General features: G+C 56.3%; 1 protein-coding gene across 11 annotated transcripts in view; it reads right to left on the bottom strand.

The window, feature by feature from the left end:
* The window catches only part of PPFIA4 (PTPRF interacting protein alpha 4), a 61,683-nt gene that overhangs the window by 20,473 nt on the left and 19,200 nt on the right, over nucleotides 1–22,010 (bottom strand). For all 11 annotated transcript variants that reach the window (XM_065038611.1, XM_065038612.1, XM_065038614.1 and 8 more), the window contains exons 2-9: nucleotides 13,707–14,516; nucleotides 4,873–4,974; nucleotides 4,054–4,218; nucleotides 3,394–3,468; nucleotides 1,977–2,072; nucleotides 1,339–1,560; nucleotides 509–655; nucleotides 247–385 (exon numbers count right to left, since the gene is read on the bottom strand). In XM_065038611.1, coding sequence (XP_064894683.1) covers nucleotides 247–385; nucleotides 509–655; nucleotides 1,339–1,560; nucleotides 1,977–2,072; nucleotides 3,394–3,468; nucleotides 4,054–4,218; nucleotides 4,873–4,974; nucleotides 13,707–13,943 — 1,183 coding nt within the window. In that variant the 5' untranslated portion in view covers nucleotides 13,944–14,516. The remainder of the gene's footprint in view (nucleotides 1–246; nucleotides 386–508; nucleotides 656–1,338; nucleotides 1,561–1,976; nucleotides 2,073–3,393; nucleotides 3,469–4,053; nucleotides 4,219–4,872; nucleotides 4,975–13,706; nucleotides 14,517–22,010) is intronic.

Genomic DNA, 22,010 nt, shown 5'->3' with positions numbered 1-22,010 from the left:
AGGAGCTGAGGGAAGGGATAAATCCTTGTGTGTGCGGAGTATATTGAAAGCTTTAAAACCCCTGCATTGTCCCTGCAGCCCCGGGAGAGGCAGAGGACACCAAAGCTCAGAGCCTGGGAATGACAGCAGGGTGTCTCAGGCCTGCCAGCACTGGAGACATCAGCCAAACCTGCCTCTTCCTCAGAGTAATTCCTCCCAGTTCCTGCACGCTCTGCTGCCCCAGCCGTCTCTGAGCACCCCGCACACTTGCCTTGGTGAGCGCAGCGATGCGCTGGGCCAGCTCCGCTTCCACCTCGGGCAGCGTCTCCGCCTTGCGCATCGTCTGCTGCAGCTTCTGCTCCGCCAGCTCCAGCAGCTCCTGCAGATGCCGGGCTTTCTCCTCGCACTGCGGGACAGGACGCGATGGGTGCCCGGCACCGCAGCTTGCTCGCTTGTCCCATCCCCAGCACCCACTTTTCCCTCCCATGTCCCCAGGATGATGGGGAGACATTGGTTCCAGCTTCGGTACCTGGCGGTGCAGGGACTCCTTGTTGGCCAACTCGCTTTCCAGCTTGTCATTGAGGTCATGGATGGAGGTGGCTTCTCGCTGGGCTGCCAGATAGCGTTTCTCCAGCGTGGTGATCCTCTCCTCCATGTCCTCTTTCTGAGCCAGGGCCTGGGGAAGCGACAGGGCTGTCAAATCCTCATCTGTCACCACCAATTTGGGAATAACTGGCCCATCCAGCTCCTCCTAACATGGGACACCTTAAAGTCCAAGCATGCAATGAAAACCCTGCTCTGCACAGGAACGAGAGACAGCAGAGTGGGAGAGCAACAAAGGGAGAGTCAGACAATCACAGAATCATTTTGGTTGGAAGAGACCCTCAAGATCATAAAATCTAACCATAACCCACCCCTGGCACTGCCCCATCTCCCTAAGAACCTCATCTCCGTCTGTCCAACCCTCCAGGGATGGTGACTCCAGCACTGCCCTGGGCAGCCTGTTCCAATGCCCCACAGCCCTTTGGGGAAGAAATTGTTCCCTGGATCCAACCTCAGTCTCCCCTGGTGCAACTTGAGGTCATTTCTTCTTGTCCTAAAAACACTTTCCAGCATGGACACAACTCCCTGCCCCAGGTCTGCAGCACACCCGGGTATCTCAGTGTCTGCTCATAACCTCAGCGAAGTCCTGCTGACGGACTTGGGGACAATCTCCCAAAGCCAGTGGCCTCTTTTGGGGAGCACTGCCCTCACCCCACATACAACAGGGATTACAACCTCTTCCCAGCCCAGAAGCTTTGAAAGCTGCTGTGAATGTCACTGCAACAGGCTTGGCCGTGAGAGAGGGCAGTGTCTAACCTCTCGGAGATCCCTCTGGTACTTGCTGCTCATCTCCTCCGATTTGATCAGATCCTTCCTGGCGGTGCCCAGATCTTCCTCCAGCTCGGCGACGCTGGCAGCCAACGCAGAGATGCGCTCCTTGGCCTGGACCACTTCGAAATTCTGCTTCTCCAGGAGCTCCTGCAGCTCCACCACCCGCCCAGCCTCATCGTCTGGGTGGACGGAGCCGTTGGAGAGGCGCTGCAAAGCAGCAGAGAGGGAGGCAGATGCTGGGCTGCCCCAACGCATGGGCTGGCATCACCTGCAAGTGTGCGATGGGGGAATGTGCCCCACAGGGACCCGGGGAGGTGGGGGACAGTGGGGACATGGGGCTCTGGGACCCTCTGTCAAGAGTCTCTGCAAGAATGGGACATGGCTTCCCACAGGCACAATGGAATGGGGATGTCTGAGGGTTTCCCAGTGCATCTTTGGGAAGTAGAGATCCCAGGAGCATCTGCACTCAGAAACAGCCTGTATTAGGACATCGGAGAATTTCCCAGGGGCTGGACTCAGGGGAGGGGGGAAAAAGGTTTTCAGCACACTGGAGCCAGTAAGGGGGGGGATGGAGAACCGATGGCCCGGGTGAGTGTGGTCAGAGGGGTTCCTGGGGTTCTCACCTTCCAGGGAAGCTTCTGCGCTGGCTCCTTGGGCTCCCTTTCATCCCTCTCAGCCGCCGGGCCCTCCCGCGCAGCACCTTGCTGCAAAGCCGCCACCTGCGTGACAACGGGGATTAATTAATGAGAGAAAACAGATGGGACCAGCTGGTCTGGCTGTGAGGCAAGTCCTGGTGCACCCAGGTCTGCAACCAGCTCCCCGCTGGGTTCCTCCAGTGTCATATCCAGGTAGTGACTGTGGCTGGGGAGGAGCTGGAGGGACGGGGTGAAGAAGAGAGGGGAAGGCAGAGATGAAGGCTCGGCACTGATGGAGGATGAAACCCGTCCATCTCACATGGACAGAGTGGTGCTTGCTACAGGCACACAAAGAGCCCGAGCTCCAGCAGTCAGGTTCTAAAATTAAAGAATTATAGAATCATTTAGGTTGGAAAAGCCCCTCAAGATCATCGAGTCCAACCGTTCCCCCAGCCCTGACACTGCCCCACATCCTGAGAACCTCATGTCCGTCTGTCCAACCCTCCAGGGATGGTGACTCCAGCACTGCCCTGGGCAGCCTGTTCCAATGCCCCACAGCCCTTTGGGGAAGAAATTGTTCCCCAGATCCAACCTCAACCTCCCCTGGCGCAACTTGAGGCCGTTTCCTCTGCTCCTGGCGCTTGTTCCTTGGGAAAAGAGACCAACACCCTCCAGTCCTCCAGGTTTTCCTGGTGAGGGGCTGAGCTCTGAGCTCCGCATCCCAGGACTCCCTCCCAATTTATTTCACTGGTTTGCGGCCAGACGGACTCCAAAGCTGGTGCAGATGTGGCCATCAGGAGCAGGGGATAAACACCAGCATTGCATCTCGTTCTGCCATGGGAGGATGGGGACAGGGCCCTGTGGGGTGATAGGAAGCCAGGCACTGCCTGGGGACGTGCCAAGAGACATAACCCGGGAACTGGACAGAGGAGAAAATTTTGCCAGACAGAGGGTCTAAGGATGGCTTCTTCCTTTCGGCTGGACACAAACTCCAGGAAGGAAAACAGGGGTAATATCTCTCCAAGATGGAAAGGGCTGGATGTTGGGGACAGCGAAGTCCCCATGCCAGGGAGAAGCAAGGTTTGGGTGCCTGCTGATGCAGGGAAAATCCCAGGTCACTCTCAGTCCTCAAAATGATTCAAGTTCAGGTTGCTGTTGTGAGCAAAATGAACAGCACACAGCAAAATGACAGAGGAAACCTTGCCTGCGAGAGAGAAGTTTTCAGAATATTTACAAGGTTTCCTTAAATACGGACAATCCTTCATGTAAATAGAATAAAAGCCTTACATTAAAAATGCCCCAAAGGCATTTCTTTGATGTGAACGATCATTTGGGAGTGGTATTTCAGCAAATTCAAGAAGAATTCACAAATGTAACCAGCCCGGGCTGCCCAAACGCTTCTTACCTGCCGATGGGCGTCCACAAGCTGCTCCTCCAAGGTTGCCACTCGCTCTAAGGCTGCTCGCAAGCGTTCCCGAACCTGCCGTTGTGTAAGACAAGAGGAAAGATCATTATTTATCCGTGACAAGGGTGCCCAGGGTCTAGGCAAACTCCCAGGCCCATTTGTCTGGCTGACAGCCCAGCTCGGGTGGATCCACATCCACGGCACAGGCTCTGATGCTCCAGCCCATCACTTGGGAGAGCGAAAGCACGTTGGAGAGAAACAGCCTGGACCAAACTGATTCTTGGAGGAGACCCATGGCCAGGGTAGCTTCAAGATGTGTTTCAGCAGAGCAAGGAGCTGTTTGAGATATATAAATCAGGACGAACCATAGGACTGAACCAGAGTGGCCAAATGCCAGCGCTCACCACCAGAACGTGAGTGACATGGGGAAGCAAGATCCCTGTCCCAAACAGCCTCAGACCCACAGAAGCCACTTGGCAGCCACACCAGCTCTTAAAACAAGGATGCTGCGGCTTTTGGACATCCTGAGGGAGCCCATGTCACCACCCAGCTTAACAACAAAAAATGGCCATAGTGGGAGGGAGGAGGAGGGTTGGAAGGTCAGCTCTGAGCAGGGAATGCTCAGAGAGAGACAGGACGGGTCACAGTAACCTGTCTCACCTTTTCATCCAGTGCCTTGTGATGCTCAAAGAGTGACTTCAGTGCCTTGAGCACCTCGACCTCACTGGAAACCCCGGACGGCGACTGGGCCTGACGCTTGACCACGGTCATCCTCAGGGACCGCTCGTGCCTCGACACCAGGCACTCCAGGTGCTCCAGCAAGAGCTGCAAGGGGACAAGGATGAGATGGTCACCACCCCAGGGGCTGGTGACACTGATATCGGACCAGCAGCCTGCAATGTCCTATATTTCACAAAATCCAGAATGTCAGGGGTTGGAAGGGCCCTGGAAAGCTCATCCAGTGCAATCCCCCCATGGAGCAGGAACACCCAGATGAGGTTACACAGGAAGGTGTCCAGGCGGGTTGGAATGTCTGCACAGAAGGAGACTCCACAACCTCCCTGGGCAGCCTGGGCCAGGCTCTGCCACCCTCACCGGGAAGAAGTTTCTTCTCTGACTTAAGTGGAACCTCTTGTGTTCCAGTTTGAACCCATTGCCCCTTGTCCTATCACTGGTTGTCACCCAGAAGAGCCTGGCTCCATCCTCCTGACACTCCCCCTTTCCATATTGATCCCCAGGAATGAGTCCCCCCTCAGTGTCCTCTTGTCCAGCTCCAGAGCCCCAGCTCCCTCAGCCTTTCCTCACACGGGAGATGCTCCACTCCCTTCAGCATCTTGGGGGCTGCGCTGGACTCTCTCCAGCAGTTCCCTGTCCTGCTGGAACTGAGGGGCCACAGCTGGACACAATATTCCAGGTGTGGTCTCCCCAGGGCAGAGTAGAGGGGGATCAAAAGCCAGGCAGTGAGTTTCCTGTGCTTACCCGGGTGTTATTGCGCTCGGCTTTCAGCTCAGAGATCTCCTCTTCCCTCTCCAGGAGCTGCTCCCGGCAGGCACTGAGCTCCCGCGTCAGCGTCGCAAACTCCTGCGGGAAATCAGGGCAAGACCGTGAGCAGAGAGCACAGAGATGGAGCTGACGTCCCGGCCCCACCGCCAGGATCGCCAGCACAAAGCGTCTCCCATCCGAACCCAACCGGTGCGAGATGGGACGCCATGGAGAACACGGAGAAATCAGCGGAGAAGCACAGCTCGGTTAGGAGGTGATCTGCTCCCGGCTTCCCAAGCGCTCTGGAGAATGCAGCATCTTGATATTTCTCCATTCGGTTTGATGTCCACAACACAAGATATGGCTCTACAGCTCCAGATATTCTTGATGGCATTTGAAGAATCCCAGTCAGGGCCACCAGCATGCTCCCATCCTCACGGTCCCCTTGATGCAACCCAGTACAGCACCCACCTCAGTGCATCCCATTGGGCTAAAACTCACCGCAAACCACAGCGGCCAGGATGGGTCCCCCAGCCCTGAACCAGCCTCTGCCATGGCCTCAGGACCTGGCATCAGACAAAACCTCCTTTCAAAGGAAAGAGTGAGATCTGCCCCAGTTGTACACGTGGGATGCCATTGAGCTTCTTCTGGGGCATGCCCAAACCCTAAATCATAGAATTACAGAATCATGTTGGTTGGAAGAGCCCCTCAAGATCACGGAGTCCAACCGTTCCCCCACCCCTGGCACTGTCCCATGTCCTGAGAACCTCATCTCCATCTATCCAACCCTCCAGGGATGGTGACTCCAGCACTGCCCTGGGCAGCCTGTTCCAATGCCCCACAGCCCTTTGGGGAAGAAATTGTTCCCCACATCCAACCTCAACCTCCCCTGGCGCAACTTGAGGCCGTTTCCTCTGCTCCTGGCGCTTGTTCCTGGGGAGCAGAGCCCGACCCCCCCTGGCTCCAAGCTCCTTTCAGGCAGTTCAGAGATCAGAAGGTCTCCCCTCAGCTCCTGTTCTCCAGGCTGAACCCTCACGAGAGATGGGGCACAGCAGATGTGCAGATGATTAGTGACCAGTCCTTGCGCCACTCACTGCTGCCCCCAGGGAGGTGACAGCCACCAAGGAAGGGACGTGCACAGGGCAACAGCCAAGCAGAGCTGCTTAGCCAGCACATCCACTGGCACATGATGGGTTCCTTGGAATCAGGAGCGATCGTGATTGTGATTGTGTCGGAGGGGAAAGAAAACTCGCTGTGAAGCTCCTCAGATGCAGGAAGAGTTCATTTTCCCTTAACAAATGAAAACCAAGCGGCTGGATTAGCTCAGGGACACATGCCCATTGCTCCCAGTTGCTCTTTCGGTCACCAAGTGTTGCCAGGACTAAGCAACATTTTGCAGCTGGGATTTTTCAGGGTGAAAAATGCAAATGCGGCAACGCTTCATGAATTTACACCAGTTTCACAGTGTCGTTGAGAAGAATTTAAAAAGGAAAAGGGTTTCAGAAGAAGCTGAGAAGGATTTGATTGAGCATTAACAAACCAAATTTCGACTGGGGGCTGAGAGGCGTTTTACAGCATGAAATTTTCTTTCACTTTAATTTTCAAGTTAAATAAATAAAACCCCTTCAAACTGAAGCAAAACGATGAGGCTTAGGCTGAATCAAATGCTCTGCTCAGCTCCAAGTGAAACCTCCTGCAACAGCTGACGTCCCTCTGAGGAATCAAGAGCTTTTTAATCTCCGTTTGTCCCAGCTGGATGTTCCCTTCCCTTCCCACCCCAACCTGCTCACACTGCTGTGGTGGTTGGTAGGGATGGTGGTGTCACCGGTGATGCTGCCACCCCACAGGGGGACAGGACTTGAGCACGTCGCAACGTGGAAGAAGCGAAACAGCAATCGCAGCAGCCCAGGTCATAATCATCCCTACAAACAGCTGCTTTGCTGCCCAGCCCAAGGCCTCAGCGCTGCTGCCACCCAACATTCTCACCCCAGCATCACCGAGTCCCTCATCTCCTTTCCAGCCCCACTCACAGAATCACAGGATCCCAGAACCCCAGGCTGGTTGGGTTGCAGGAGCTCTGCAGATCCCCAGCCCAGCCCTGCTCACGCAGGGTCACAGAGCAGATCACACAGGTGGGTCCAGGGGGTTTGAATGTCTCAGAGCAGGAGACTCCACACCTGCTCTGGGCAGCCTGGGCCAGGCTCTGGCACCTCCCAGCAAACAAGTTTCTCCTCCTGTTCACATGGAGCCTCCTGTGTTTCAGTCTGTGCCCGTTGCCCCTCACCCTGGCGCTGGGCACCACTGGACAGAGTCTGGTCCATCCTCTGACACCCACCCTGAGATACTGATCCCATTGATCAGATCCCTCTCAGCTTCTCTTCTCCAGCTCAACAGCTCCAGCTCCCTCAGCCTTTCCTTCGCAGACTCCACTGGACTCTCCCCAGTAATCCCTTGTCCTTCTTAAACTGGGGAGCCCAGAACTGGACCAAGTTCTGCAGATGGGGCCTCACCAGGGCAGACCGATCACTTCCCCAGGGACCACTCCAGCCTTTAGGTCATCTGTGTCCCCATCAGTTGTCTCCCAAATCATTCACAGCAACCCAAACCTCCCTCCCCAACCTCTGCACCATCCCAGAGCCCTCCAAAGCACCCCTGCCCCCCCACTGCAGAGCCGGTTCCCCAGGGATGGCTGCGCTGGCCGAGCAGTTCCCAGAGCCACGTTGTGCGCCGGCAGGGATTACGGCTCGCACAGCCGCTGACACACGTGTGGATCCGCTGGGTTATGCAAGTGCTGCGCCAGAGCCAGCAGCTCGCGAGCATGCCCGGAGATTATATTGGGGCTGGGAACGCTGGTGGGGGAGCGAGAGCAGCAGCGAGAGGTGCTGGAGCAGGTACCCATGCACCGCTGGCTGCTTCAGACATTTGGATGTGTCACTCCCCCAGTCTCTCGATACATCAGGAGACTGGCGGTGAGGCTGAAGGAGCTCAGTAAAAGCATCGTGGCAGCTGCGATGGCCCCAGGAATGTATTTCAGCAGCCCGAGCTGTAACAACGGGTGACACCTTGGCTGTGGACCCTGACCCAGTGGGGACGCTGCAGATCCAAACCCCCAGATCTGCAAAGGGTGGAAACCTCCTGCTCTGCCCCACAGACATGGACGTTGTCCCTGGCGGGGTGAACAGGGATACGGGGAGTGCAGGACGGATAGGACAAAGCAGTGGGGGCAGCAAGGGAACAGGGGTGCAATGCCACGCTGGGGACGGTGACGGTCAGCGCTCAGCCCTCCTCGCCACCCGCCCGGGCTGGCCGAGCTGTACAGCTTGCGCCTGCAATCAGGCTTTCATCCCCAAAGCAAGGGGATTAAGAGAGAGAAAATCCACTGGAGAGAGACGAGCAGCCCCCACCCTGCAAGCCCGATGCGATCCACGGGTCAGCGGGTCAGCGCGGTGGTGGCTCCGCTCCCGGCACAGCACAAAGCTCCTGCCCAACTCATCCCAGCAGGTGCTCCTCTCCGAGCCCCCCGGACCTCCAGGAGCGGCTGGTTGGATCCTGTGCCCTGCACCCAGCAGGGCTGGCAGGGCTGGGGCATCCCACAGTAAATAAAAGGCACCACGATAACTGTTTTTCCTTGGGGAAAGGCTGCAAAAAGAGGCATTTACCACCAAAAATAAAATCATAGAATCATCTTGGTTGGGAAAGACCCTCAAGCTCATCAAGTCCAACCGTTCCCCCACCCCTGGCACTGCCCCATGTCCTGAGAACCTCATCTCCATGTCCAACCCTCCAGGGATGGTGACTCCAGCACTGCCCTGGGCAGCCTGTTCCAATGCCCCACAGCCCTTTGGGGAAGAAATTGTTCCCACATCCAACCTCAACCTCCCCTGGCGCAACTTGAGGCCGTTTCCTCTGCTCCTGGCGCTTGTTCCTGGGGAGCAGAGACTGACTCTCAACACTGTTGTGGCGAGACGGGGCAGCAGTAAGGGTTAGCTGAGCACACAGGGTTGGGGGCACTTGAAATCCTGATTTTGATGCCTTGGGAATAAAAATTAGGCATAAATCACTCCAGCACCCACCTGTAGCTCCTTCCAGCAGCCCCCGTTGTGCCAGACATCTGCCCCAGCACTGCCACCCGGCTTCTGGACCACCGGCAGCACCAGGTGAGTTTGGGGACATGAGGACAAGCTGTCCCCAGCTGCTGGCTGCAGTGTCACACTGTGGAACACAGCTTTCACCCCACTCCATCATTATGCCATTGCCATAAGTCCCAGAGAAAGGGTAATAAAGAGGATCTGGGTGATTTTCCTCTGCCAAATGTTTCCCAGGAGATGCAGCTGCCTGTCCCCGGCTCCAATAAGCTCTGAACCTAAGCAGGGACACCTATAAATGGATTAGAAAGTGAAGGAGAGGTGCCTGATCTTCACTCAAAGCACGGATGATGAGACACAGCCCTGGGAGCCCTGCGGGGAGCCCAGCAGCCTGGGAAATGGCTCATTTAGATTAAAACCAAACCACCCAAAGTGCGACTGGCTGGGCTCAGTCCCAAGTTCTAGGGCAGGAGGGAGCAAGGGGACAGATGCTCTTTGCACCGTTGGAGCAGGGAGGGAGACCCAGAACACTGCATGAGGTATTGAAACAGGGTGTTGTGGCTTAGGGCTGGGATATTTGGTCAGTGCCAGGCACGCCTGGGGTTCTGGGTCTTCCCCTTGGTTGTATCAATGGGGAAGAGCTGGAGGGAGGTTAGAAACCAGCTACACAGAGACAGAAGGCAAGGAAAGGTTTAGGAAGCTCAAGGGGAGGAGATTCATAGCATGAAAAAGCTGAAATGCAACAATTCTCTGCCCAGAACCATCTTCTGCTTGAGGGTGGTGAGAGCCTGGCCCAGGTTGGCCAGAGAGGTGGTGGATGAACCATCCCTGGAGACATCCCAGGCCAGGCTGGACGGGGCTCTGAGCAACCTGAGCTGGTGAAGATGTCCCTGCTCATGGCAGGGGGGGCACTGGGGGAGCTGGGAAGGTCCCTCCAACCCAAACCATCCTGTGATTCTATGATTCTGCCTTTCCCCATGCCATCCACAGCAATGCAGCGAGATTGCACCAAAACAAGCAAAATTCCCCCATTTGTGGCAGGAGTGCGGTTGCTGCTCCAATGCGCCTGAGCCTCGGGAACGAACCAGCTCCAGCTGTGGGATTAATGGTATTTTAAAGCCCCTAATTGGAGTGATTGCTCCTGACGGGCCAGGCGTGTGCCGGAGGGTGATGTGGGAAGGATGCCCGCGATGGGAAAGCAGCACTGCTGACTCGGCACGTAAGGGATGGAGCCCCATCCGTCCGTCTGCGCTGGGAGCCTGCAGACCCATCACTGTGGTTTCTCCTCATCCCAGGAGCGGTACGGAACGACGAGAAAGCCCTAAGTCACAGTTGAAGGGATAAACACAACCCCAGCAGCGTGTAGCATGGGATTACGAAGATTAAATCCTGCTGGGTAAACCCAGTGCTTCGACCATCACCCACCGCTGGCACTGGGCAGCGTGGTGACATGTCCTGGACCGCTCTGCAACAGCTCTGTGACTCTGCAAGGACCTTCTGTAGGGAATTGGTGTCCTCCCTTCTCAACCTGTGGTCACGATGTGTATTTCCACCCATGATTGCTTGGAGAGGAGCATCGTGCAGCTGAGCGAGTAGGAATCCAACATCTCAGCACCCTGGTCTTGTGGGAGGGTGACCAGCTCCAGTGCTGAACCACCAGATCCCTCCGTCCTTCCCCAAAACCTTGAGACACTTTAAAGGTCTCACCCAGCGAGTGTTTTCCCTCAGCTTGCAGCCTCTGCAGTTCCTATTTCCACGTTGCTTTTTGCAAGTGCTAACTGTAGATATAATTTGAAGCTAAATGGGAGGGATTTGGGGTAATTGTTTCATGCCAGGACCCTCCCCAGCTGCTGAGGGATGTCCAGGGAGCTTGGGGAGTCTTAGGGTGTCTGCCCACCCCAAAAAGTCCAGTTCTCAGCTCCTTTGGCAGCCCCAAGAGGCAGCAAAGGCTCAGCAGAGCAGGGCCTGGAAGGAAGAATCGCAGGAGTGTTTTGTGGCCATCAATAGCCCCAAGCAGAGCAGCTCCTGTGAGATTTGGGAGCCTGTTCTCCTCCTGACACAAATAGGGATAGGGACTCCTGCCAAACCCCCAAGTCTTGGCAGGGCAGGGAGAAGTGCCATCCCACTAAGTGCCACCCCATGCTCTTGGAACACATCTGGGCACACCTGGAGTCCTGCGTGTCACATTCCCAGGTGGTACCTACACCCAGGAGAGCAGGGGTTGAGCTGGGAGCCCCAGGGGGCTGCTGAGAGCCCCTCAACCCTGGCCAGGACTTGGTCCTCAGCCGCACACCCCCTGCACAGGCAGAGAGATTGGAGCCGAGAGCTTTCAGCCCGATTAAGTCGCGTTGAGCATTCCCACATGAATAAATAAATCATGTAAGACGCATTAAGGCAGCTTAGTTTCCCCGGGAAATCGCCCTGGAGTTCTGCCTTTTGGGGGTTGAGGGATGTCCCCATGGATTGGAGCGGGGTGGCTTGGCCACGTGGCAGCCAAACCCTGCACGAGCAAAGGGGGACAGGAGCTACAGGCAGGAGCATCATGGAGCATCCCTGCCCGCCCCACGCCGGGGTTTGCCCCACACATACATCCCCTGCCTGCCCCACCGATGGCTCTGCCTACAATGCAGATCCTGTGCCGACCCAGACACATGCAACTGTTGCTGTGCCCTGGGAGGACACAGTGTCACATTCCCCGGCCAGCACCCACCCGACATCCCCAGGCAGCACAGCCACCACACAACCAGGGCTTGGTGACACCAGCGAAGGGCTGTCAGCCTCCTGGGTGCCCAACCCTGCCCCAAAAAGGAGGTTTCTTAGACTCAGAGAATCATTTTGGTTGGAAGAGACCCTCAAGGTCATCAAGTCCAACCATTCCCCCACCCCTGGCACTGCCCCATGTCCTGAGATCCTCACGTCCGTCTGTCCAGCCCTCCAGGGATGGTGACTCCAGCACTGCCCTGGGCAGCCTGTTCCAATGCCCCACAGCCCTTTGGGGAAGAAATTGTTCCCACATCCAACCTCAACCTCCCCTGGCGCAACTTGAGGCCGTTTCCTCTGCTCCTGGCGCTTGTTCCTGGGGAGCAGAGCCCGACCCCCCTGGCTCCAAGCTCCTTTCAGGCAGTTCGGAGATCAGAAGGTCTCCCCTCAGCTCCTGTTCTCCAGCTGAACCCCCCAGCTCCCTCAGTCGCTCCCATCACACTTGTGCTCCAGCTCCTTCACCAGCTTCAAGCAATCCACTCCTCCAAGCAATCCACTTCAAATCCTGTCCCAATGGGGTCCAACATGTTACAATAATCTCTTCGGCACAAGGGTTCACAGAGGAGGACAAGGATGGCACAGGCCCACGGAAAGCCCCTGCACAACCCCCGGGAAAGGGACCCACCGCGTCCTGCTTACCTGGTACATGCACATGCTGGGATTAGTCCCATTGGGCAGGTGAATAGCTTTGGGTTTGCTCCCCAGGTTCATGCCGAGCCCTCATCTCCCCCGAGGGCGAGTGGCACGATGGGCAGCGGGGAACACTGTGCCCGTGCGCTGAGCCCCCCTGCCCATGCGGGGACAGGCAGGGCGACGGGGGGCAGCGGGAGCTCCCATCTGTCACCCCCCGATCACATCCCTGGCTGCAGGACAGGGGGCTGGGGACGGCCCCGGCTGGCGCGGGGCAGCCGGCAGCCTGGTGGGTGCCAGCACTGCAACTGAGTCCCTCTGCGCTGACCCAGTTTGCTCCGTCCGCACGCCGCCCGCGCCGAGGCACCGCGGTCCCTTTATTGGAGCGGCAGCGGAGACTAAATCCACACGGTGCCTTAATCCGAGGCGCTGCGGCGGGGCGGGTGGTGTGCGCTCAGGGTGACCTGGCTTGCTCTCTCCAGAGCAGAGGGGATGCGGGAGGTGGCGGTGGCCCTGCTGCACCCCGTAGGACAGGGCACAGCTCATCCACAGGGACCCCAGATGCCATGGGGAAGCATTGCCAGGTGTTTTGCTTTTGGGAGACCGGGCAGAACCAGGACAAGCCCAGCTCTGTGGATGGGGACAGAGGCTGTCCTCCTCCTGAGCTGCTGTCCCCTGTGAGAGCAGAGCACGGATTCCTAAGAGAGGGAACAGCCTCAAGTTGTGCCAGGGAAGGTTTAGATCGGACCTGGTGTGTCCTCCGGAGGTCTTGCCCCTTTTCCATACACATTCCCCTATGTAACAGAAGGGACTGCAGGCCCACACCTGCCCCCATCGACTCACAAACCAGTAGGGTACAGAGGAGAAGGGGAGATGTCTGAGCTGCTTGTGGCTTGGCCTGGGAATACACACAGGTTTTAGTATTGTCCTCCTGTCCTCCTCCTGAGCTGCTGTCCCCTGTGAGAGCAGAGCACGGATTCCTAAGAGAGGGAACAGCCTCAAGTTGTGCCAGGGAAGGTTTAGATCGGACCTGGTGTGTCCTCCAGAGGTCTTGCCCCTTTTCCATACACATTCCCCTATGTAACAGAAGGGACTGCAGGCCCACACCTGCCCCCATCGACTCACAGACCAGTAGGGTACAGAGGAGAAGGGGAGATGTCTGAGCTGCTTGTGGCTTGGCCTGGGAATACACACAGGTTTTAGTATTGGAACGAGGGACAACACACCCAGCAACATCACCACTGTCACATCAGGTGGACCTTCCTAAAGGCGTGAGCTAAAAATGACATCCAAGCGGCCAATGGCCCTTGTGTCCCTCAGCGAAGGCTCCTGCTCATCCCGGGGTCAGGTCCTTACCTGCGGAAGGGCCGAGTTGAGCTGTCTCTGGAGCTGGTCGCGCTCCCGGAGGGTCTCCTGCAAGCGGCTCTGGGTGACAGAGAGCGTCTCGCGGGTCTCCCGCAGGGTGTCCAGCAGCTTGTCCCTCTCATCCAGCATGTTCACCATCAGCTGCTCGAAGTCGGCGTCCGCCTCGGAGCCCTGTGGGGGACCCAGAGGGTCCCCCTCGCTGATGGTGGGCATCACCTCGCACATCATGGTGGGGCGTGACAGGTGGGCAAGGGTCCTGAAAGTGCCTGGTGGGGCGGGCGGTGGGTGCTCTTGAGCTGCGAGGCCCCTATCACATCGCTATGGGCTCCCGTGGGTCAGGGGAGCCAGCATGGGAGGGAACAATAGGGTGGTGAAGGTGGGGGGGTCCCCCATCCCTTCTTCTTGGGTGCTAAGCAGAAGTTGGCATCACTCTGGTGAGGATGGAGAGACGTCCTTAGCGCTGACAAGGCCCTCGTCGTCTTAAATCCCTCCGCTCGACTGCTTGTCACTGCCAGGGTCCCTTGTGTCACCTCTCTGACGCCTTTCGGAGGGGCTGCAGCATCAGTGAGCCACGGGGTGTTCAGAGGGGGACAAAGCCACCCTTGAGGACTCGTCCCAGTGGGCTGGCCAAGCTGGCAGCAGTACAGAGAGGGTCCAGAGGATATTTGGGCTGGCGGGACATGCTGAGGAGGATTCCGGTGACGACGGGCCGCTGTCCCCAAGGCTGGATGAGATGGTCACTGCGGGTGCGGGAACGTGTCTCCGTTTGGCATCACAGCTCTTCAAACACACGGCAGTGACCTACAGGACAGGAGACAGAGATCAGATCCCTCCTGCTGCCCCCAAAATGCCCAGGGCACCTGCCCAGCACCCTTTGCCCCCCACCAAAACCTAGAGGGCTGCAACATGTGGGCTCAGCACCCACGAATGGGCTGTGTCAGGTTGTGGCACCCCACTGCATCCCGTGTGGTATGGAGCTGCAGGGAACAGCATCCCTGGGACCCCCAAATCCTTAAATAGCCTTTGGCATTCACATATCTGAGGCCGAGATCCCGTCCCAAAATCCTGTCCCCTCTGCGGAGCACCTGATTGCCGAGGGACACCATGGCCCAAGTGTCCCCCAGCCACAGAAACTCTCCCTTTGCAGAAAACCAGGCTCAAACCTGAGTTTGGCCCAAACCTGGCATAAAGTTACAGCAACAAATGAGTTGAATGATCAGATTAATGTTCACCCCCACTTTCCCTGGCACCCCAACAGGGACAGATGAGGTGGGACCAGCCACTCAGTGTCAGTCAAATCTCTACACGGGGGACAGAGGCAGCAGCAGAGCTGCCAACTTGGGCAGCAGCTTAGATTTAGGCTGGATTAAAGCATGGGTGGAGCCAGAGATTTGAACCCAGGGGTGATGCTGGTACCTGCAGCCTCAGCTCCACTTCCACAGCCCAAACCCACCAGTGTCAGAGGCTGCGATGTCCCATCCCAGACACAAGTAAGATGCCAGACAGGGCTTTTTGGTGACACAGACGTTCAGGTGAGCTTCAGCCCACTGCGGCCGGACAAGGGTCCCCAGCAGCGAGGCTCGGTGTGCCACCGTCACCACAGCTGCCTGGGGACCAGCCCACCCATAGAGCCACCTTTGCCAGGTTTTGTCTGCAAGGGGATAAGCTCAGTGCAAGGGCCACTGGTCTAATGCTGGTTATGGGATAGTCCCACTTAACTTAGCAAGTTTTTAGTCTTTACAACAGATAGAATCATTCTGGTTGGAAGAGACCCTCGAGATCAACGAATCTACCCGTTCCCACACCCCTGGCACTGCCCCATGTCCTGAGAACCTCATGTCCGTCTGTCCAACCCTCCAGGGATGGTGACTCCAGCACTGCCCTGGGCAGCCTGTTCCAATGCCCCACAGCCCTTTGGGGAAGAAATTGTTCCTAATATCCAAAGGAAACAGCCAACATCCCACAGCCCACATCCAACCTCAACCTCCCCTAGCACAACTTGAGGCCATTTCCTCTGCTCCTGGCGCTTGTTCCTGGGGAGCAGAGCCCGACCCCCCTGGCTCCAAGCTCCTTTCAGGCAGTTCAGAGATCAGAAGGTCTCCCCTCAGCTCCTGTTCTCCAGCTGAACCACCGTAAGTCTGAATATCACCCTCCTTTCAAACCACCATACACACATGGACAAAAGGACCTGCCATGGGCCGGATCAGCCCGTTCTGGCCCTTTGGGCTGGAACAAAAGCTGGTGTCTCGCACAGCTCGGCGGCACAGCGGGCGCTGCTCCCGTTCAAAGCAGCGTGCGTAAGGAGTTGCCTTTATGCACACCCAGACGTGCAGATACACGGTGCCGGGGCCAGGGAAACTGGACCTCCGCTCTTTGGATGACATTGGCTCATCAGCTGATGGGAAGTTTGACACAAAAAGCCCTCTAAAAATAGAAAAGCTCTAGAAAAAGCACCAGCCCCTCAATGTGCACTCAGTGCATTACGCTGAAAGCCGGTTCCTGCACGTTGGGGACATGGGACAGGGTCTCCCACAGGTGTCTGTCCTACCTCCTCCTCCTTTATAGACTGAAGTCTCATTCCTCAAGTAGGATAAAACCTGTTACGGGCACATAACGCTGTCCTGAACCTTTGAGGCTTGTTCATGCTCCTTCCTGGCTATGTGACACTGATGACAGGATAACTGTGACTTGTATTGTGTCCCCATAGCATCCCTGTACAAAGGAGGCTGGTAGAGAAACAAGCACAGAGGGAGGGACCGCTCCAGCCCCCTTGGGGTGTTGGACATGAACCCTATTGCAATAATTAAGCAGGTAAAAAATTTTCCAGCCTTCTTTCCCTTCATTAGCAGCCCCAGTGGTACCCACACACGAGCATGGCCAAGAAGAGCAAAAATCAGATTTATCCTTATTCATTTAGGTGTAAAACCCAAAAGAGACAACTTTTACACCTCATCTTGCTGCTCTGCCTCTGTTTGTGGGATGAGCATGGAGAAACCACATCCCTGCCACGGAAAACCAGATGGCCCCAAGAGCACGGCACGAACGGTTAAATCAGCCACGTCCCCATGTCCCAAACTGAGCAATTAAATGAATTAGCAGGTGAATTAAGAGATATCAATCAAGGCACGGAGGGAAGAGCCCTGCAGGCACTCAGGGAGGGGAGATGCTGCAGGGAATGGCCAAGACATAAATCTGATGGGAACAATAATGGGATATAAATTTATCCCAGCTGCAAAGGAGAGACCCACTTACTGTTTACCACAAGGAGATTCTGCAGACATGGGTCCCTGTGGGGATAACCCGAGGGGCTGGACCCACACAGGGCAGGAGGAGACAGAGATTTACCACAAGCATCACCCAAAGGCTCATTCTCTTTTTGCTTCCCCCATGGTTCAGCCCATGCATGGGTGGTTTGGGTAAACCCATGTGGTACTTCGCTTCACTGCAACCTGCTCCTGGGCACAGTTGTATCCTGTTCTATCTGCTGTGCTTGGGAAGGGAGGATGTGGGTGATGAGTACAGCCTGGGGACGGTGACAACAGGTTCACAAGGACTTTGCACAGCACTGATGCTGGTCCAGGACAGACTCATCCCACCTCACAGTTCCCCAAAGCATCTGTGCTCTGCCCTCCTGAGCACGCTCAGCAAAGACACGATACAGCATAAAACTGTGTGCTCGGGACAAGGCAACGCTGAGTGACGCAAAGAATCACAGAATGGTTTGGGTTGAAGGGCCCTTCCCAGCTCCCCCAGTGCCCCCCCTGCCATGAGCAAGGACATCTTCACCAGATCAGGTTGCTCAGAGCCCCGTCCGGCCTGGCCTGGGATGTCTCCAGGGATGGTTCATCCACCACCTCTCTGGCCAACCTGGGCCAGGCTCTCACCACCCTCAGGGCCAACAATTTCTTCCTCATGTCCAGCCTGAATCTCCCTCCTTTAGTTTAAAACCATCACCCCTTTTCCTATCACAACAGCCCCCGCTCAAAAGTCTGTCCCCAGCTTTCTTATCGGCCCCTTTTAAGTACAGAAAGGCCGCACTAAGGTCTCCCCGGAGCTTCTCTTCTCCAGGTGAACACACCAGCTCTCCCAGTCTGTCCTCCCAGCAGAGGACGTGCACAAGAATAGGGATGTGCACGGGTGCGGGGACACACGCACATATGGGGACACACACACATATGGGGACACACACACATGCAGGAAGCTCCTGCCTCGGTTCAGCTCCCCTCGACATGACCATCTCCTCATTTTCGTACCTCCTCAAACCCTGGGATTTTCTCCATTCTGCAAAAGCAACAGCAAATCACCCATTCCCACGCAGCCCTTCCCCCGGCAGCCCAGCTGGCGGTTCATACACAAGACACCATCCCCGCATAGCAAATCCCAGCGTTCCCAAGGTAGATCTGTGCGAGCAACCGGTCACTTTTAAGGACCACGGGGACGTCAGCGTGCAGATGGACTCAACGCATCGCACACTTTGCCGCTGACCTCCACAGCAGCGAGGACAGACCAAAGCAGCCCTTTAGCGCTGGGTGTCAGGGGAGCCTGAGCCTGCTCGCAATTAGCAGCAAAACGCTGCCCACAAATCCCAACCTTTCAACTGTTATCTGGTAAAACTACATAAATGCTAGCGCCTGGGTTTAGAGGGCCTTATCTGATGGGATAATCATTGGCTAGAGGAGTGAGGATGCGAGGAGACAGCTGGTGAGCTGTGAAAACAGCCACTGCGCCGCTCCAGCCCTTTGCTGGGTATTTTTAGTCCCACGGGGCTGCCAGGCACAGACTCGCTGGAAGCAGGTTTGTTGCCAGTGAAAACGTGCTTGCTCTACTATCCCTCCCCCCCCACCTCAAAACGATGCTTCCCCTGCTCTTCAGGATGAAAATCAGCACAAGCACGCGTTGCCCGCTTGGAGAGGCCGCTTTGCAGCGATGCTGCTCACATATGAAGCAGCTAATGAGGAGCAAAGGGGTTATTTTTGCCCTTGAGCTGATTATTCGCTGGGTGTGAGTGCCCAGAGGATGCTCGGTCCATGGTGCCAAGCACGGCACCCACGGAACACCCCGGTTTTCCCTGTTCCACCGGGGAGAGAAGCACACCCCAAACTGACCCCCGCACAAACCCGCCCGTGCACCGAGACAGAGACAGGCTGGTGGTTTTTCTCTGAACAGCTTCGCTCTCATCTCAGCCCTGACAAGAGAAAGCACAAAAACCTCCACGGCTCTGTCAGCAAGATCATCGCCTCAGCAGGCAGCTGGCAAAGAGGGTTGAACAGGCACCTCGGAGGCAACAAGCTCGCGGAGATTGATCATCCCATAAAAACGTCAGTTTGATCTTTTCAGCTCCTGGAAAATCCTCATCAGCTGCCCAAGCCGGCCTCAAAAGAGCAGCAGCAGAGCCCACACCAGCAGCTCACCGACACAAGGATGGTTTCTCCTCCATGGAGCCAGCCGGGGACGGGTCCCCGTGTCCCCTGCTGACCCCTGCCCAGCCAGACTCGGGAGGGAGATGGAGGGCGATGCCCTTTTGCTGTTGGTTTTTCCTTGCAGCGCCTTCTTTTTGCACCTTTTCCTTGTAATGCTGCGTTAAACGCGATTACTCGTACCCATACGTTTCCAGAAAGCTCATCCCACAGATGGAGCCACGTCCCAGCCACCGATCCCAGGTGTTTGCCCCATGGAAGGTCAGTCCTGACCCACCGAGCCATGGTACGGCTTAGGATGGCAAAGCAAGAACATCCTCAACATCTCCATCAACCCACGGAGCCCGCTTTGCACTTTATCCTCACGGGAGACATGGCAATTAGCGGCTGAGAAAATTGAGATTATTCCTGCGCACAAGACAAAGAGAACGCTGAAGCACCCTGGATGAACAGTGGGAACTGCCGTTGCAATGCAGAGCCTAGAAACGGAAATCTTCACCTGTGGCAGGTCTCAGAGACACCTGTGCCTTTGTGCTGCCATCCAGCGGGACCTGGACAGGCTGGAGAGCTGGGCGGGAAATAACCTGATGAAATCTAACAAGGGAAAGTGTAGAGTCCTGCATCTGGGCAGGAACAACCCCAGGTTCCAGTATAGGTTGGGAAATTACATATTAGAGAGCAGTGTAGAGGAAAGAGACCTGGGGGACCTGGTGGACAACAGGGTGACCATGAGCCAGCACTGGGCCCTTGTGGCCAGGAAGGCCAATGGCATCCTTAGGTGTATTACAAGGGGGGTGGTTAGTAGATCGAGAGAGGTCCTCCTTCCCCTCTACTCCGCCCTGGTGAGACCCCATCTAGAGTATTGTGTCCAGTTCTGGGCCCCTCAGTTCCAGAAGGACAGGGAACTACTGGAGAGGGTCCAGCGTAGGGCAACGAAGATGCTAAAGGGAGTGGAGCACCTCCCTTATGAAGAAAGGCTGAGGGAGCTGGGTCTCTTTAGTTTGGAGAAGAGGAGACTGAGGGGTGACCTCATTCATGTTTACAGATATCTAAAGGGTGAGTGTCAGGAGGATGGAGCCAGGATCTTCTCGGTGGCAAACAATGATAGGACAGGGGTAATGGGTTCAAATTGGAACACCTAAATTTGAGAAAACACTTCTTCTCAGGGAGGGTGGCAGAGCCTGGCCCAGGCTGCCCAGGGAGGTTGTGGAGTCTCCTTCTCTGCAGACATTCAAAACCCGCCTGGACATGTTCCTGTGCGACCTCACCTGGGCGTTCCTGCTCCAGCAAGGGGGATTGGACTAGATGATCTTTTGAGGTCCCTTCCAATCCCAAACATACTGTGATCCTGTGATACCTCCGCCATGTGCTTGTGCCGTGGGGTGAGATGTCACCTCCCAAGGTGTTTCTGCCCTACCACAGTGTCCGGATGGGGTTTGTCTGCATTGGGGACACCCAGCTGAGCCCCGCGTGTGCCAGGAGCTCCTCACATCCCTCTGGACAGCCCCACAGAACCCTAGGGCCTCTCTCCATCCTTCTGTTCCCCCCTCTATCCCCATGCTTGGGCACAGACCTTGCTCTGGGTAATCCACAGGTTTCCTCTAGTTTTACAAGCCTGACCCTGAGCAGCCTTGGCTATAAGTTTGACCGCTCTGGTCTCTGCTTCCTGGGCAATCATAGAATGACAGAATCATTTTGGTTGGAAAAGACCCTCAAGATCATCGAGTCCAACTGTTCCCCACCCCTGGCACTGCCCCATGTGCTGAGAACCTCATGTCCGTCTGTCCAGCCCTCCAGGGATGGTGACTCCAGCACTGCCCTGGGCAGCCTGTTCCAATGCCCCACAGCCCTTGGGGGAAGAAATTGTTCCCCACATCCAACCTCAACCTCCCCTGGCGCAACTTGAGGCCGTTTCCTCTGCTCCTGGCGCTTGTTCCTGGGGAACAGAGCCCGACCCCTCTGGCTCCAAGCTCCTTTCAGGCAGTTCAGAGATCAGAAGGTCTCCCCTCAGCTCCTGTTCTCCAGCTGAACCCCCCAAAGTTGATCCACAGGGAAAAAGCTGCATTTCAATAAGAAAACCATTCACCAGATACTGCCTCATCCCAGCAGTTCCTTACGTTTACTCCCGGGATGCACTGTGGCCTCTGGGGACCTCCAGTCCCCTGAGAGGGACAAGGAAGATCCAATTTACGCCGGGGCCCATATGGTGATGGTGCCTCCACATTCCCGAGCGCAGCCTCCCGACGGCAGGGCACCGCGCAGATGGCACCTGGCTGCTGCCAGGGACAGCCCGTGGCCAGGACACCCAGGGGTAATAAGGGAAATGAGGCATTCTGGCTAGAAATAAGGTGCCAGTTTTCAGTAGCAAATGATGAGATTCACATACTCAAGGGCAAGATGGATTTGCAGAAGGAGAGTCACCGCTGCTGAGATCCACGCTATGGTTGTGATGGAGACCTGAGAAAAGATGTAACGGTGCCTCCTTGCACATCCAGGCTTGGGATGTCACCTGGGATCCCCAGACCTGCAGCAACGTGTCCTTTGCTTCCCAGAGGACAACGTCCAACTCGTCCCTTGCTGGAGATGCAACCATGGCAAGACAGGACATCTGGGGAGCATCTCCAGCTTTTGGACCTGTCTTGGAGGTAGCAGAGAAGCAGCAGGTGCCCCTAAAGCATGGGGACAGAGGATACGGCAGGCAATAAAAGACAGATACTCCCAATATCTTACCTTATTGGGCACGCTTCTGCCCCAAAGCCTTGCTCCAAAACCAAAAAGCAGTTCCCATCCCCAGCCCTTGCTCGCTCCAAGCTGCTAAGCCAGAGGAGAAACCAGGAGGAAAAATGTCCAGATCTGGCTGTTTCTTTGCAGAGAGAAG

This window comes from Columba livia, chromosome 22 (genome assembly GCF_036013475.1).
Source record: "Columba livia isolate bColLiv1 breed racing homer chromosome 22, bColLiv1.pat.W.v2, whole genome shotgun sequence".
NCBI lineage: Eukaryota > Metazoa > Chordata > Aves > Columbiformes > Columbidae > Columba > Columba livia.
The sequence above is the reverse complement of the archived record's forward strand: the minus strand, read 5'-3'. Positions and strand labels throughout refer to the sequence as shown.